General features: G+C 43.9%; 1 protein-coding gene across 4 annotated transcripts in view; it reads left to right on the forward strand.

The window, feature by feature from the left end:
* The first annotated feature begins 800 nt into the window (after positions 1-800).
* Positions 801-17,868, forward strand: part of l(3)mbt (lethal (3) malignant brain tumor) — a 45,693-nt gene continuing 28,625 nt past the window's right edge. The window contains exons 1-10 of one of the 4 annotated variants that reach the window (XM_084579102.1): positions 801-909; positions 1,761-1,824; positions 5,778-5,971; positions 9,205-9,311; positions 9,469-10,419; positions 12,268-12,418; positions 12,841-13,054; positions 14,644-14,725; positions 15,366-15,479; positions 16,194-16,434. In XM_084579102.1, the coding sequence (XP_084435228.1) occupies positions 1,820-1,824; positions 5,778-5,971; positions 9,205-9,311; positions 9,469-10,419; positions 12,268-12,418; positions 12,841-13,054; positions 14,644-14,725; positions 15,366-15,479; positions 16,194-16,434 (2,059 nt within the window). In that variant the 5' untranslated portion in view covers positions 801-909; positions 1,761-1,819. Of the gene's footprint in view, positions 910-1,243; positions 1,408-1,760; positions 1,825-3,344; positions 3,493-5,777; positions 5,972-9,204; positions 9,312-9,468; positions 10,420-12,267; positions 12,419-12,840; positions 13,055-14,643; positions 14,726-15,365; positions 15,480-16,193; positions 16,435-17,868 lie in introns of those variants that run through there. The other 3 variants (XM_084579103.1, XM_084579101.1, XM_084579100.1) reach the window with 3 other exon arrangements.

Here is a 17,868-nt window from a genome sequence, read left to right on the forward strand (position 1 = left end):
AACGCTTTATATCGCTATTTGCCGTTTCAAAGTGCTGTATTTTATTACCGTGCCTTTTTGTATGAAACCGATTAGGACTAAAAATGCGCAGTTTCGAGGCACATGAAGTGCACATACTCCCAGTTCAGAAATATTCTCCTATTTAACAGCGCTCACAGGTAATATTGATTGCATCTTGAGAACCATGCGACACGCGTGCTCGTCTCTCAAATATTGTGCGTGTGCGTATTACGCGTACGCCTAAACCTGCTGAAACATTTATTTCATGAACTCAAACATTTGAAATGTGGCAAAGAAATGTCAAAGTTACAGCCACGGTTGCACAATAATTTAATGGCGTGTACCGTACGTGTCTGCAGATCGTATATCATACGTATAGTGAAAGAAAATTAACTGATAAGATTTAGACTAACAAAATACGTACGTCTTCTCTTCTTTCAGTCTTTTCTGCTCAGAAGAAACCTGCTGTAACAAGCCTGTAATATTCAGCGGATAAATGATCGGCACACGTTCTCGATCAACTGCTGCACGCATTTTAAAGAAAAGACACTGAGCTCGCGCACAGGAGCAAATCTATGCGCATCCTTGTCTCTTTTTTTTCCTGCGCAAAAACAATGGGGAATGAGCGCCAGACCACCGAATGCGCATCCCTTGTCAAAGAACAGTGTTACTTTCGCACACACATTTCTTTCTCTTTTATACTTTTTGAGCCAAGCCTACTTCGGCGTCGATTTTGTTCGTTGGGATCTTCCGATGGCGCGCCGCTGCGCGCGCCGGCACCAAGGCCGCCGCGGTGTCCGAAGCCCCGCCCTCGGAAGGCGGGCACTCTGCATGACGCATGCGCATAAGGGCCTCTGGGAAAGCGGGCATTATCCATCGCTGGTGCTGGTATGGCGGCGGCGAAATTCTGTACGTACCGTTTTACGTCTTCTAATGAAAACAGGCTGTCGTTTCTGCTGGAAAAAACATGTTGATTACAAGGATAAAGACTGTTAAGATTTTTGCACCGTGTTTTGACATTATGCGAGCTGTGATATTAGCGTAAAACTTGATGACTAACACACTACTTCCCCAGGCGCTACGCGACTCTTGTGCTTTATTTCGGCTGCCGACGAAAAAACATCTGGAGAAAATAAGTTCGCTAGTGAAAAACGATAATTCGTATGCGGTCGCATGAACGGTGTGCGAGGTCTGGCCTGTGTTGTCGAAAATACTTTTTTGCTCGACGAGACTGCTTTAGTGTCAGGGAAACTTTTTTTTTTCGCCCGTAGTTGAGTGGGGGAGAGAAAGAGCAGTGTAATCCTAGCTAGCACCACGAAGAGAGAGCAGCGACAAGCCGCTCCGTGTTCGGCAGAAATTTCCATTTCTCGGATAAATTTCTAACTCCTCCAACAGCAGAATTTCGCTGTGCGTATCCACGATATCGTCACTCCCGTATCATAATATTGCGAGAACCTCCATCTCTCTGCGCTGAGAGCAGTGGCATGTTGCTAGCTAGCATATGCAGTTTAACCGCCCTAAAAAAATTGGACATTCTTGCATATTTCATTATTTTTTAAGTTTCTGTCGCCCTACTAATAAATAGGTTTGCGCGGACCGTTTTGGTAGCGCATGTCTAAAGTATACATACTTCCATTGTTTATCGACATTGTGACAAAATGAAACTATCACGTCACGTGGACAGTTGAGCTTGTGTGGTGCCGATAACCGTCACTGAGAGACACTAACCTGCGGTGAATTCTTGTTATTCGGCATTGCAGATTGTGAAAAACGAGGAGACACCTTTTTGTGACCGGGCGCGTGTGCTGGGAACCTCGTTATGGTGTAAGCATTGCGGGCGAGTGATGCCCCAACTATGGTGAAAGGATCTTTATCCTTTCTTGAAAGCTTGATGCGTTGCCCTGCGCTGTCACATTTTTGTTGCGTGTACCCTTTTCTTTTGCAAGTGTGCGCATGCGCAAAAAAAAAAAAATAATTCTATTTTTTTTTTTTCTAGTAGTGCTAGCTTTGCCCCTTCGAGCGCATTAGTTTGCATGTAAATATGCATGTAGACGAAGCCTTTGTACCCGTTGGTGCAGTGGTTAAAAATTGCATTAAAATGTCACATCGGTAGGAAAAAAAGAAAGATGTGTCGGTATAAATTTTTGCAACTGTGTTCTTTGAATGCTTGCAGTTGGGTGTATTATATATATATGTTTGTAATCAAAACCCAGAAAACAAATATTGAAGTGGTAAATAATCTTGCAGTGTTTCTTGATGTCTATTCAGCCTGCTTTACTGCGTTATCTTGCATATAACTGCTGTAAGTGTAATGCCCAAAGCAGCTACTTCAAAATGAACAAATGAATGACTAGTGTACATAGGTTTAGTAAATTGTATACATTATGTTGGTGAGGAAAAATAGGCATCATGTTAATTGAAGAACAATTACATTCTAGCCTCAGTGAGGAACATGCTGAATTCGTTTTATATGTAGTTCTCTGCCGTGCATTTCAAGAATTGCATAACAGTTTGGTATAATACTGCAGTTGCAAGTTAAATGACGCTTTCCTGAAGAGCTTGGCTATATTTATACTGAACATTCCCATGCCTACAATTCTGTGATACTTGTTGCTTCGTTAAGATTATATGACATTGAACTAAGTCAAAAGCCAGCACTGGATGAATATTTTTTTAGCGTTATTGTTGAATCATTGGCAGTGCCTTCACTGTGGTGCTAACCTGACTGGGAATTTTTTATCAAGATATGGCAACCTTCTTTTTTTTTTTTCTTCCAGCTGTGTTATTTAAACTAGCCCGTTTTAAAGCTATACTGAGTCTCTCAAAACAATGACTTTTCATTCTTGTCAAAGGCCACGTGCTCTTTCTTCTTACCTTCAGACATTTGTACAATGAAAATTTATGCAGGGACTGTGGTGACTATTACTATTTTTGAGCCTGAAGGTGTAAGCCTGTTGCTGCATGTTGTTACCTGCCAACGACCCAGGTAGCACCGAACATTAGAATAATGTTATAAATTTGTTATCTAAGTTGCCTGAATGTTGCTTAACATTCTGTGACATCAAAATAATATTAGTAGAACATTCAAAAGAAACATATTTTACTAATATTGACTTTTGAATGTTACAATAATGTTACTCAATGTTTATGTTGCATTGTGAAAATTATATTTAATGTTACAAACCAATGTTGTTCTAATATTGTTTCCTAAATGTTAAAGTAATATTTGGATCATAACTATAAAACAACATTAGCATATATATATTTCAAACACTAAGTCCCTGCACGTGTGCCCTCTTTCTTCCAGTAACCATGTTTTTCCAATAACACTTCTTTGCAACTAGAGCTTTGAGATGATGCCCACCATAGAATGCAAGCACAGCCCTAATATTTTCCAAGAAAGTATTGCTTATTATCCATTCACCACTATCACTCAAGGAACACCCGTCAGCGATGGATATAAAAGGTTGACTCTATGCTATTTGTTCAGAGGTGAGTGTAGGAATGGTGCTGTATTGTGGTCTTTGTAAAGCGTGGAAGATGTACCGTCATGAGCAGTGGGCTTACATGCTCGTGCTAGGTTGCTCTACTTTTTCACGAATAGTACATTTATGTTGTTTAAATGTTTTTGGAAACATTACACCAATATTTATATGTAACATTGCTAAAACATTACAAAAAGAAGGACTTTAACAACGTCAAAATAATGTTCGACTAAAACAAAAATGTAACATTGCTCTAATATTTCGGTGCTACCTGGGGAGATATATTGATAGCTAAAGAAATCTAAAAAATGCTGAATATTAACACACACAAAGGACACGTGCTCACAGCAATGCATGCTTTGTATGCTGAAAATATGTAAATGCAGCTAATTTAATTATGCACAGCCTTAAAGACTTGTCCTATCGTGCTTGTAGCCTCTTTCCTATCTGGTGATGCCCAGTTTTTTTTTACTTCTACTTATATGAAGTCTTTAGCCACTGATTATGTGTCTGGTCATTAGGACTAATTAGTTTGGTCGTTAGGTCATTAAGACATCCTGAACTATAGTGCAATGAACTCATTCATGATTTAGTCATTGATCGCAGGATTTCAGATGCTTAGGATCAACCTGCAGAAGACATTTTTTCATATCAGAAGGCACCGGAACTTTAGAAGTTATCTGTTACAATTATACTATCTTTTTATAAAATAAATTTAGCTCTTTTGGGAGAGTTGTAGTAGCATATCAATTGTTTTTCTATGACTGGCAGCATTATTATGCTTGGTACAGTATTTTGGCACTTGCCTGTCTTGTTTTTTGTAAAAGGAGTCATATATCTTATTTTGGTTTTAACATGTATGCTGTTTTGATCTTATTCTTAAGCACCTGGCTGCAAGTTCCTCACATTCATGAGTGCACATTGCCGCTGCTGGCAAGCTCTTCACAATTTCAGTAAAGTTTTATGCTGCCCCGTTGACAGACTGTTGACTCGATGGCGTTTAAACAGCCCACATAGTTCCACTCAGTTGGCAATCGACTATTGGCTCGAAATTCTTAGAGATGCCTGTGTGGCAAGTGTATTATGGGGTATTTTGAAAGATGGGTTATTCTAAAAAAGAGAGGGCGCAGGGTGTGGTCTTCCGAGTGTCTTCAGAAAGCCCGAAAGTTGCCGTTTCCTGTTGGAATGATCTGGTAGCAAAATACTGCACTGGTAACAAAAAGCGGCGCTTTAGAGTTCAATGTTCTCAGCTGCTTTTCATCCCTTATTTTTGATGGACATTGCAATGCTAATCATCACATATATGTCATTTTCTACAACTTACCTTGGCAGTGAAGCAGAAATTGTGCCAGTTTGCATTTGTAAAGCAATAACTGTGTGACCAGAAGCTATGGTCTGTCGTGCCAAGTTGCTGTTATGAAAACATTTGGTGTATTTGCATTCTTGCGGTGTTATGACAGTTGTGAAGGCACCGTAACACTGTTACAGTGTCTATCCGTTATCTACAGGAGAAAGAGGAAAATGGTTTAGCTAATAAGCTTTTTGCTGAAAAAGTAAAAAATTACTGTGCATGAGTCACCATGTGGTATTTGCTTGTGGCTACTAAATCATTTGTGATTGAATTTCTTTTCTCATGCTGTTTTGGTTTCGGTTCCTAAAGTCAAATGATGGCTGTGACGTCAAGGTTTAGTATGGATCATGAGAGGCATGAAAAAAACAACTACAGTTGCTGCTTTTTCATTTGCTGACATTCTTGCTCTTGAAGCGGCTTGGCTTTACCATCACAGTAAATTGAAGCAGTGAAGGAGTTGTAGTATTACAGTTGTTTTCATGCCTCTCGAGACTTATACTAGAACTTGACAGTCACAGCCATTATGTGTTGCTGAAACCAAACAGCATGGAAGAAGGTATTTGATTGCAAATTGTTTAGTGGTCGTAAAGGAACACCACATGATGATTCCTGCCTAGTAACATCTTACACGTCATTACAAAGAAGACAGACTGAATCACTTCGTGCAATTTATAACTCATTTTTGTTCTCGCATGTTTCACTTTCAGTTTCACTGAAACGTAAACAGGTGAAAACAGAAATTTGATTATAAATTATTTAGTGGTCATATGCAAATAACTTGTGATATGTGTATAGCAATGTCTTATGCATCATTACAGAAACTGAGACATAACCAAAGTTTGTGTGTCTTTAAGGCTTACTAAGAGGTTGACAATGTGCAGATTGAGGTATGGTGGAGTGAGCTCTGTCCATTCATGCATGCTTCTTTACACTTGACACAGAGGCAAGGACAAGAGTGCCATGGCGGGACGCGTGGTGCAGACCATGCAGGCACCCGGGAGTTGCTCCTCCTCCCAGCCGGGAAGCCCACCCAACGAGACACCTCCCATGGCAGCCCCGAGTCTCATCAACCTGGCCTTTGCCACTCCCGAAATGCTCCAGACGAGGGGGGCACCTCCCATGACCACCATCACCCGTGAGTCACCCACACAGAAGGCTTTACCCTCTTGTGGTATACAGTGTGGTAAGGGGTCAGTTAGGGCTAGTCAGTGCACTCACTGTGAGAAGTTTATGGTATGCAATATTACCGAAAAACACTGCATTGTTTATTTTTATGCACCCTGTAAATTAGAGTGTGAGATATTGGGTGCAAAGAATAGGATTTCTTCGTCGAAGTCAGATTGCATAAACGTTTGATAGCAGCTGTGTGCATCATCCTGGCAAATAGTGAACGGACACATGCACGAAGAAAGTAGGTGTGGGGATCCTGTGGCATTTTTCTCTGTCTCTCTGTTTCTTACCAGTCTGCTAGGATCTGTAGGCGGCAGGAAAAGGTCTAAGATGGCTAGGATGTGTACGTGTAAAATTGATTGCAACAATCTTGAATAAGTCTTATTAACCTGTGCTGTGTTTGCCTGGACTTCTCATTTTTTTAAATGTGATAGCGTTCAAGGCTCAGTTCTTTAGAAAATCCGTCATTACCGTTGTCAGCATCAGCGTTGGTACTGTGAGTGAGTTGGCAGGTGGCATACCAGACACTGACTGATTACGACTGATTTCAGCTTCTGTGGCCTCCACTATGCACAAAGGCGGACCATAATTATAGCCAGCTTTTTTAATGTTTTTTTCTTTGGGATTCGTTATTACGGACAACTCGCTTTATGGAGGATTTTGGGAACCAAAGTGTCCACATTAACGAGGCGCGACTGTATACAGTAAAACCTCATTGATACACTGTCAAAAAAAAAAAATGTGCTGAAAGAAATGTATTATCTGGGAAAACATATTATCCGAACTGCCTCATTTTGAAAAATAATTGCTCAGTGGGGTACAAAGTATTTAGAATTGAGACTTTCACTGCATAAAAGTGTAGATCAGTATTTGTAGACATGCAGTATCCATAGCTCCTTTTTTAGGTCTCGCAGAATTCATCCGTATTTGCATTGTCCTAAGTGCAAAAGAGATTTAGTAATAAATTCGGTTCCTAGAAGGCAATGACGAGCCGGGATGCGGATGGCGTAGTAATAAATTCGGTTCCTAGAAGGCAATGACGAGTCGGAATGCAGATGGCATAGCCGGACTTGCTTCCTTGGTTGTTACTGGATGCTTCACACCCTTATACCAGTGACATGTGGAGAAGCCATCGTAAAGGCTTAATATTGCTGCATTTTGCTCATGCTGCACCCCCCAGACCTAGCCAGCTTGTATGCAAGCAAATAGTTGTAGTTATCATATGGTTCACACCTATGTCCTGAAGGCACCGCAAAGAAGTCACCGCATTTCTCCTCAGGAAGTAATGTTTTCGCGGGAACGGGCGCCTTGTATGTTGGCTTATTGGCTTCCTGTGATGCTTCGCCTCACTGCATCTAGGCACTGCAGGAAAGCAACTGTGGTGAATGAGTGCCACTGATTAGTTTTTCATGTCATGAGCACTCCTTAGTACATCTCCGGTTGATCACAAAATTCGTCGAAATTTCGAAAATAGTAGCCGGGAAATCGTAGTAGTTGGAAACAAATCGGGAGAAAAATAATTCGTCTATGGGAGATGCTTTACTGCCCGCAATTTTGAGCGTATGAAGTGGGAAATCGTATGACTCGAAAACATATTAACAAGGTTCTTCTGTACCTAAATTATGATTAAAAATCTGTATATAATGTTTTTTTTTTTTTAACTCGGCAGCGTTAAAAAATGTTTGCATCAACCGTATGTTAATATTATCTCGGCAGCGTTAAAAAATGTTTGCATCAACCGTATGTTAATATTATCAAATGGTCCTGAAAAAAAAAAATATTCAAACCATTTGCATCAAGGTAACATATCTAATGAACACTTGTGCAATGGTTGTCTACTTTTGGGATCAAACCCAAGTGAGAACAACATTTTTCCCAGTTTCGCCAAGCGGTTTGCTTTGCGCACACTGTTGGGAATGCCGAAGAATTGCTCTGTAATCATAAAGGCCTCGTCTACCCTTTTTGCAGTGTGACGCTGTAGAAGTGTTCTCTGTTTGCAAATGGGTCTGCCATATTTTGAGGATGTTTCACTGCATGGATCGCTAAAGGGCACATTACCAGCATGCACTTTCAGCGCACTGTAAGAAGCACATGGGCACAAGTGAGGGAAATATGCATAGGCATCAGAACAGCCCCATACAAAAATAAAAGACCAGTGACTCGCCAAGCAGCATCCAAAATGACATGGCCTGATAATGTGTGCATCTGATCGCAGCTGCGGGATGGTGTTAAGTTAAGGAAGGCAAAGCCGAAACCTTGTTACCGAGCTGTTTCTCGGAAATGTCAGACTTCCGATTGTTGTGCCTGCCATAATCCGTCTGCACCACTGCTTCACATAATTCAGGTTCGCGAAGGTCTGTTTGGACAGTCATTGGCTATGTGGGTTGTACCTTGATGCAGACCCCTGTTCGAATGAGTCGGCCTGAGCCCGCCCATGTCCAAATAAACGAGCGTCAAACTCCATAGACTTACATCAGTGTCCACCAGGACCACGCTCATATTTTGATATATCCAAATTTTCCAATAAACAGAGGTTGAATTAATGAACTTTTGCTTTGGTATCTTCTGTCACAGAGACCTTGTGCACTCAGAATACTTTGTATGCATAGAGACAATGCAGAACAATGGGACGAAGGGAAAAACGCAGGGGCACAGACAAAGCACAAAATTTAGTCATGCCTTTTCAAGAGGGTTTACTCCATCTCACACTGTCATATGGTAAACAGGATGTAGGGCAAACAGGAGGATGCTATAATGAAACATTTGAAGGAGCATCATAACAATGTGCATGTAGCTGTGAAGGGCATGACTTAGTAGGCATGCGCTTAGTAGGAACTGCGATAGCATAATATGTAAGCCATACTTTAAGGAAACAAAAGTGTTAAACAGGCCAACATCCAACTCAATCATGAAATTGTTGAAGGCGGTGAAATTGCGAGAGAAAAGGAAGCATATGTCAGGAGTCCCTCTGTAAGACTAAGATTTCAGCTACAATGGAATGACGCTGCTGTTGTTGCCAGTAACAGATGTTAGCACATACTTCTCTCCTGTTTTCTTATGTTAGTTGAGCCTGTCATACTTTGTTTTATGGCCGTGAATTTCAATTGCTTTGAATTACTAGCTTGCCAAAGCCTCAGTTGAGGCTTTGTAATCTAGTGAAATTTATCTCCTCTCCCCATTGGCTTTGTGCGCATGCAGTGACACGTGACCTGCGGACAGACGGGCAGTTGAACCCTGGCATGCAGAAGCCCATCCTGGTAACTGTCTCTGGCCTGCCCGGCATGGTGGCCGGTTCCAAGCCACAGGTGGGTCAGGGGTCACACCTCACTCCGATGGAAGGGTGGGGAAAGAGAAGGACAGCCTCGTGGAGAGAAAGATTGACATCACGGCTCTTGCCGAATGTCTTAACTAAGCCGTAGCCTAGCTTACCCAATGATATTTTTTTATCTTCTGTCTTCACAGACATTGCAGGGAGGGGCCACTGGAATGGAAGGATGTGTGCAGCTGGCACCTCTGTCACTGGCACCCGACGCAGATGGCTCCGGGCCGACTTTGGGATCCACACCCACTGTCAGCTCAGCAACACAGGCGGTGCTGGTTGGCAAGCCAGGTGGTGGACTGGCGGTGATCCCGGGAGGCACGCAGGGCACAGCGTTTGGCACCCTCTTGGCCGGGGTGCTCACTTCCACGCCTAGTGGTCAGCCCCCCTTGCTCACAGTGTCGTCGGTTGCAACCCCCATTCCTGTTGTGCTACCTTCCTCTGTAACAATGGCGCCACTTTCGGCTGCCCCGTCTGGGGTGACCGTGACGGCTTCAGTTGTGCCTACTCCCACTCTGATGGCCACGACCATGGCTACCACTGCACCGTCTTCCTTGCCGGGTACCATGCCAGTTTCAATGTCAGCAGCGGTTCCTGCTTCTATGTCGGCATCCATGCCAGTCTCAATGCCTACTTCGATCCCAGTGTCTGTGTCAACGTTGTCAACGTCGGTGGCGACTTCAATGCCGAGTTCTGTGGCTGCTTCATTGTCAGCACCGGTTTCCGTGCCATGTTCTGTGCCGACTTCTCTACAAGTTTCCACGCCGACCCCTGTGACAGCTCCAGTGTCGACATCTATAGCAGCGACAATGCTCACAGCTGTCCCAGCATCCATGTCGGCTGCCATGACAGGCAGTGTGCCACTAAGTGTACTAGCACCCATGCCCGGTGCAGCGACAGTGACTGTGCCAGCTCCCGTGACTGCTGCAGCCCCAATCATTGTGTCAAACATGCCCATCATGGCATCCACTCCTGCCTCAACACCAGCACCAGCAACGGCACCAGATGGCACCACACAGGAGCCCGAGTTTGACCCCATTCAGGCCATGGATTGGAAAGACGGCATTGCCACTCTCCCTGGTAGCAGCCTCAAGGTCCGTGCATCAGTTCAAACGTAACACATACACAATATTCCCTGTTACGAGAAGTGGAAAAATTCCGCGTTCTGGGTGTTTTTTTTTTTCTTTTTTTTTTTTTTTTTTAAATGAGCATCAAGGACAGTTATATCAAACTTTTCTTTTTTTGTAAAAACATTTTCTGGCACTTGATATATTGACATTAGTCAGGCAGCGGAAAATTCATTTCTGCATTTAGCCTTCAAAAATGGCTTGTGTTCACCCCTGTAGTCACCTTTTAAACAATTTCTTGCTGATGTGAGAGCTCCTTTTTTAGTGAAACTAACATGTTTGTCGTTGGAATGCAGTAATCTGTCGGTATCGGCCAACCTCATTTTTGACCTCAGGTCTACTCTGAGCCACAAATATAATTGCTAACTATAGGTGAATGGGGGAAGAAAGTTGGGAGAAAGTTTTCTTAGTTTTCAGTCACTGATTGGCTTAAAACTGCTGCCTTTTTTTTTTATTTGTTGGAACAGTTGTTTCCTCACGCCACCGAATTGCTGGTGTATATCCTGAATGCTACGTTTTGTGCAGCTAGTGTGTAAACAAAGCTGTTTACATATTTCACGAAGCATGAATTCAATGAAAAATGAAAGAGCAGTAAAATATGTGCATGCAGCATGTGCAGCCCTGGTTGGTAGGCCTTGCACCACGCAATTTTTGTTACTTCCATAGTGGAGTCATTACAGCACCCCTGAAGGCCAGGGTGCTGATGAAAAATGGGAAGTTGTGCCTCTATTGATATTTGTGTTCCTGCACGAAGACACCACTTTTATTGAAAACTAAGCATATAGAAGGTAGAACAGGTAAAAAAGAAAAAAAAAAAAGAAATACAGGTTCACTACAGCAGGTCATATTCGCAAGCAAACCTCAGTGCATCAATACGGCCTTTGTTGTGTTGATCCTCAAGGTCAGGATTTGATCGCCGAGTCTTTTTCAGTCTTGATATCACAAGGTAACCAAGTGGCGGGAAGGTACTGGTAATAAATGGGTATTTTGCTGCCAGATAGGCATCATCAGCTACCATTCTTATCACTCGTTGACATTGATGCCTTAGAAAAGGCCGTTCACTGTTTTGCTGCTTTGCTCCAGCTTTAAGGGCATAATGTGAAATAGGAATCCCATTTGCCAGCTCCCCATGCAGGTCCTCATTTGCTTCTATTCACTCTTTGCTGCTTGTCAATGAGTAGTCTTTTATTTGTGCCTTTATTGTCCTGCACATACTCATTAGTGTATAGTCGTAAAATGCCACATTATGGGAACAGCCACCTGACATAGATATAAATCCTCGCTTTAACCAAGCTTTATATGTAAATGTGCCTGCATGGCCTAGGGGCAGGATGTCTAACTCGGGAAGACTAGGTCCCGATCTCACCTTCCCATTTTATTAGCTTTTATTTTTTATTTTATTGCCATTTGATTGTCATTTTATTGCCCGAGTTGGCTGTGCCTGCCATCTTGGCCATGTCATATGGTATTGTGACATCACACCACCCGACGACCATTCAATGCATGGCCATGCCACCTGCTACCTACCATCTGTCAGAGCCATGCTTATGATTTTTCATTCGCCATTAGGAAACCGGATTTTCTAGAGAACGGAGCCTTCAGCGCTATCGCATTAAAACATGGGTGGTAGCCCAGCTGTTACGAGGACCTCAAGATGGCAAGGCAGCGTCACACAGGCTGTTGTGATGCTTGTAGGTGTTAGTTCTTAGACTGCACCAAGAGTCCGACAGCAGCGTCTTTCGCTGAGTTCAGTGTGCTAATGCAGCGAGGTGCACATGCTTGGCAATTTTATCTTTTCTTCCTTTTGGGCTGCAGTTCCGCCTGACTGAGTTTGGCACCCTGGAGGTGGTAGCCGCTGAGGAAGTAGTGCCCGAGAACAAGCCTCCGGATCCACCGGAGAGTCCCCTGAAGGCCTTTGTTGTGCCTCAGTACTCGGTCCAGCAGCCAGAATCGGTCAACCACAAATGTGAGTGTGACCTGTCATTGTTCAGTTTGCGCACTGCTGAGAAATGTTCTCAAATTACAGCGAATAAACATGCTGCAGAAACAAGTAGCACGTACGATAAACAGTAAAACAGCAAGCATGGTTGCTCGCTCGAGGATGTTTTCCAGAGTTTTCGGGAACTGACATTTCACCTTTACTGATATGTGTTTCTGACACTGAGCCAATGCAGTGGCTTGATTTCATTTTCTGACTTTTCCTAGTTGGATAAAAGCTCGGTTTTCAGTGGGAGTAACGATATGTTTGTAATTAGCGCGCAACAACACAGCGATACATGCCAGCTTCACTCAATTTGTACCCAGTATGCCTTCAGTGAGTGTTTTGGTCAAAAGATACGTAGCTGAGTACGTCTCGTTTTCCATGGCGCATACTCTTTCTACCCACAGTGGGCATTGTTCGAAGCTTAGACGAGTCGCCCAAGGTGGGGGGAGCAGTGGGGCCGGCCATGGCTGCCGTGACTCCGGCTTCAGTGCCCATGCGGAAACCGCCTCCTGAGGCAATCATCTGCTGCCAGTTCTGCGGATGCCATGGCCTCTGCAGCGAGTTTGTTCGGGGCGGCCTCTTCTGCAGCCAGCTGTGCTATGTGAACTATGCCAGCAGGTGAGAGGCCATCTCGGTCGTTTGTTTGTTATTGCTGCGGCTGTGGATTAATTGCCGATTAATACCGTATACAGTAAACTCGTTGATTTGGACTCCACAGGTGTACACAGAACAAGGACCAGTCCGAATTAATTGCCTTGAAAAACACTGCCGAAAACCATGTTTGCATCACGGTAATTTTATTTAATGAACACCTGTTTGATGGTTGTTTGCTCTTGAAATGAAACTCAAATGAGAATGACGCGTTTTTCCTGGTTTCATCAAGTATGTTGCTTTGTGCGCACTGTCGGAATATTGGAAGAAGTGTTCCAAAATTGTAAAGGCCTCCTTTACCCTTTTTGCAGTGCGTCACAGTAGCAGTTGTACCTTCTCACATAACAGCCCCGTCGCGTTTCAGGGATGCTTCTCCGCAGAGTCCACGCAGTGAAGCATCGCAGTGAAGTGTGCAGTGCGGTGAAACTGCACAATTCCAGACTGCAGTTTCAGCTCACTGGAAACAGCATGTGGATGCAGGATGATGCAAGAGGTATATGCATAGGCATTAGAACAGCACAATATCCGAAAATAAAAATAGAGGACCTGTTACATGCGAAGCAGTGTCTGAGATGGTGCGGCTGGCCAAGGTGTGCACCTTATCGCTGCTGTAGGAAGGATGAAAAGAACATGCACGGGCCTGCTACTGGCTCTGTAGCTGAGCCACCTCCGCTGCCTCGTGTGGACAGAAGAGAAAATAGAGAAGAAATAAAAAGAAGGGGGAAAGAAAGATGTGTGTCGCAATAGCCGTTGTCTACCACCGCTTCAGCGGTGGCGGGTGCAATGATGGCATACAACAGATAAAAATTTGATAACAGGCTAGCCTCACCGCAAGCGGCGTGGACCTACCAGTCACAGCCCCGTAGGGCTTGGAACAGCCACCTCCCATCTGTGAGAAGCCTTGAGATGGCTTGAGAGTAGGGGAAGAGAAATCGAAAGAAATTAGAGAGTCTCTTAGATGTTTCTTAAGTGGAGAATGGCGGAAGCCTACGCTTCCTTTCCTATGACACCTTTCATCATTTGCCTATTATCGATGTTTGTTCTAGTGTTACATATAACTATAATCGGTTTACAGTAAAGGAAATCTGCAGTATCTGCGCTAGGCAAGAACACAGCTTGAGGAATCTGGGAATATGACACATCTCACACACAGATCTTTCCACTTTTACTCCCACCACTTTTACTTCCACTTTTCCTCTCTCCCTCAAGGAAGTGGTTCAGGTGTCCACAGAACAAGTGTGCCAGATACTGCGCCTTTCCTTTCCTATGAATCAGTTATTTTGTACATTCTCACTGTGGGCTGGTCACAGAGCTCCTTGGGGGTATTCTGTGGACACTTGAACAGCACAGCAACAATCTCAGGCTCAATCTCAGGAAAGGAAAGGCACAGTATCTGTCACATTTGTACATACTGCTCTTCTTTGGTGTCCACGAAACAAGTGTGACTTGCATTTGCATCTCTGTAGCTGCTCAGTGTAGCTTAATTGCTGCTGGCAAGTGATCTTTGTTCCGCCTGTGCCGAAAGTCTGAACAGTCACCGGTCCTGCCTCTTTCAGGGAGCACATAAAGAGAAAGGAAGAGCACCTCAAGCAGAGAAAGCGCAAGGCCATTCCAAACGGAGATGACTCGGATGACGAGGTGAGGATTGAGGCCTTATCTGGAAGGCCGCAATGCTCTGTGCATATTTTAACTATTCCGGACAGAATTGTCCAAGACACATAATGAGATCAGCTGGTGTTGACTATTTTATTCTGTCCAGCAAGTACATCAGTTATCTTACACAAGCACTAGTGTTTAGAAAGCATACGTATGTTCTTTGCAGTGGCGCGTGAAACTGCATATAACGCCACTGTCACAATGAGTGTGCAGATTCACATGCATCGCTACCCTGAAAATGATGAAGTAAATTTGCTATTTGTTGCCAGTTCGAAGCAGCAGTACTTTGCTGCACCATGCATTCTGAGCTAGTTTAGTGTAGCCCGAGAACCATGACAGTGGTGGGAAGTGAAGAGCTCCATGGGCTTTTCACAGAGTTCTCAGATCTAAGCCTTCGTTTAAGTTCTTAACATTCCTGGCCTTCCTTGCATTGTATGTTGCAGTTGGACTGATGTAAAAAATATACACCTGTGAAGAGCAGGCACCTTTCAGAATGCAGTCTACTCACTCAGGTTTGTTTTCACTGCCCAGCGGCAGACAGCAGCAGTGGTTTCTCTTGGAGACAAGCTTCTGTTTGTTAGTAGGAATGTGTGGGGCTGTGCTAATTGCAAATTCCTTGCAGGAGCCACGTGATAGTCGGCCAAGTCCCCCTGTGCCCCAACGCGAAGCCTTCTCGTGGAACGAGTATCTGGAGCGCATTGGGGCGCAGGCCGTGCCAGTGAGGCTTTTCCGGGAGGCAAGTGTTTTATCAAGAGCATAATGATTTATCAGGTTGGAAAACATTTAAAATGCCAACCAGCCAGAGTAACTGCTGTTCATATTGTCAAACTTGTCAAAAATGTGCAATTTTTAAAAAAAATATGAGTGCATTTTAACGTTATGTGTCTCTGCCTGTAACTCTTGATGTGTTACATTATTTACCAGTTTAGGATGCCATCTAGGTCTCAGCCTTTCTAAGAAGTTGTTCTGGCTCCTTCATTGTCTCTGTCTTGAGGCAATGAGTGCTTCGATAAGTTTTAGGCTTCTTTAGATGGAAGTGTATTTTTTGTGCTGTTTTTCAGGTCCCCACATTCTAAGCCAACCATGCTAAAACCCTGGCATTTCTGTCTAGCATGTTCAGCCATGTTGGCAGCAGTGTGCTGAACAAGCCACAATGCAATTATGCGTGGTGTAACACTATATCTGATGCCGTTACATCTTAGCAAGACAACATCCAAACATGTATGGATCTTATGCTAACGATCTGTACATTCCTCTCCCCTTCCATCCTATCTCTCTTTCCCCACTCTGTCCCACGCCCATCACTCTCTCTTGTATTCATTCTTGTAACTATGAGGTGCACCAGCGCCCTCTGGTGCCAATGCCTGCAACTGGGTCTCGGGCTTTTGCTGCCACACACTTCTGAGAGTGCATCCTGATTTGTGCCACCTTCTGTATCACAACTGCGCAGCACCAGGTGCCTCCGACAGTGGCCAATGGTTTTCGGGTTGGCATGAAACTGGAGGCAGTGGACCCCGCGCACCCAAACATGTTCTGCGTGGTAACCGTGGCACAAGTGGTCGGCTTCCGGCTCAGGCTGCACCTGGACGGCTATGCCGACGCCTACGACTTCTGGGTGAATGCCGACTGCCCCGAGATGTACCCGGCCGGCTGGTGCGAGCGGACCCACAGGCGACTGCATCCACCCAAGGGTAAAGTACTAGTCCTGCGCAAATATTCGATTGCTCAAATATTCTGTCGAATGGTCAAGCTATTCAATATTTGATTCGATCCAAATGTTTGATAGTTGAAATCCCAGAAGATTCATTTCAAACGAATAATGTTTGGGGAGCGTGCTTGTTTTGTGGGCTTTTAATGCAGTGCACCTGCTCCGGGTTGTCATGCACCTCCTCTGTGTGGTATCTTGTAGGAGGTATAGTCAGGCAACCAACAAGGCCCAATTAAATTAACACTTCCTAGGCACATTTATTGCTTGCCTGCATATCTGCGCATATGTCGGAGACAGTCTATGCATGTACACGGCAACATACTTGAGCAGCAGGCACGAGCGAGGCGGCCATATATGTACTTGCCAGGTGTCTGCCCCTTGTTTTACTCATGCTGTGCACGTGCAGGAACTTGCTCGGCGATGCGCATATGGCATTTGGAGGACGCGAGGATCCCTTGATTTTTGAGGGATGAGTGAGGAGCTGATTGAAGCTGTTCTTCTCTGCAATAAATTAGCTAATGAAGTGCGGTGATGTGAGCAGGTGAGGAAGTTACCACAGGGCATATGGAAATGGTGCTTGATTCTAACGTTTGACGTGGTGCATATGCCTAGCAGTTGTCCACGCAGTCTCAGCTTAAAAGGAACGGTTGCACAATGATGCATTTTTCGTTAAAACTAGTGATTGGAGGTCCTCCAAGGGAGCCGCTCCCCACAAACATCACTGGCTCGATTTATATGTTGGTACCCCACTTTTGACCACTTTTGCAACTTATCAACAAGGCTTAACGAATGCGATAAAGCTTCCATACAAATTTCCTCTTTTTTGTGCATGTAACTGTATTGTGTTGGGAAAATGCATGGTTTCGAAAATGCTTATCGTTGCTGATCAGTCTTTTGGCCACAACCAGTCTTTGTATACATTCTCTGCTTGTCAGCTTGTGAAGTGCCGAAACCTGTAAATATGAGTAGGCAATAAATGCATTTACCTTGTAGCATGTATAATTCTGCCGATGGGCTATCAATGACTCATACACGCCACTGTATGCACAATGCTTGTTAATACAGCATGTAACTTGCTATGAGGACATTCTTTAAAACCCACCAATTGAAGGGATGATTCAGTGGTAGGTAGGTACAGTCAAACCTCGTTTTAACGAAGTCTCATTTTGCGCGGAAATTCGTTCGTTATATCCGATATTCGTTGTAAAAGTACACACAGATTCCTACAAAAAAAAATTCTGTTCATAAACCCAAGTAAAGGCTACCCTAAAATGAAAAGCACAGAGCTGAAAAAAAAGCATTTTTTTTTCTTTAAAGCGTGGTATAAGCACGCGAAACCTTACCTTTCATTTTGCACTGCCAAGCAAAAATGAGCACACAAATCGAGATTTAGGCCACGCAGAACTGATTTATTTAA

The sequence above is a fragment of the Amblyomma maculatum genome, chromosome 9 (genome assembly GCF_055883805.1).
Source record: "Amblyomma maculatum isolate TAMU_Amacu chromosome 9, ASM5588380v1, whole genome shotgun sequence".
NCBI classification, from domain to species: domain Eukaryota; kingdom Metazoa; phylum Arthropoda; class Arachnida; order Ixodida; family Ixodidae; genus Amblyomma; species Amblyomma maculatum.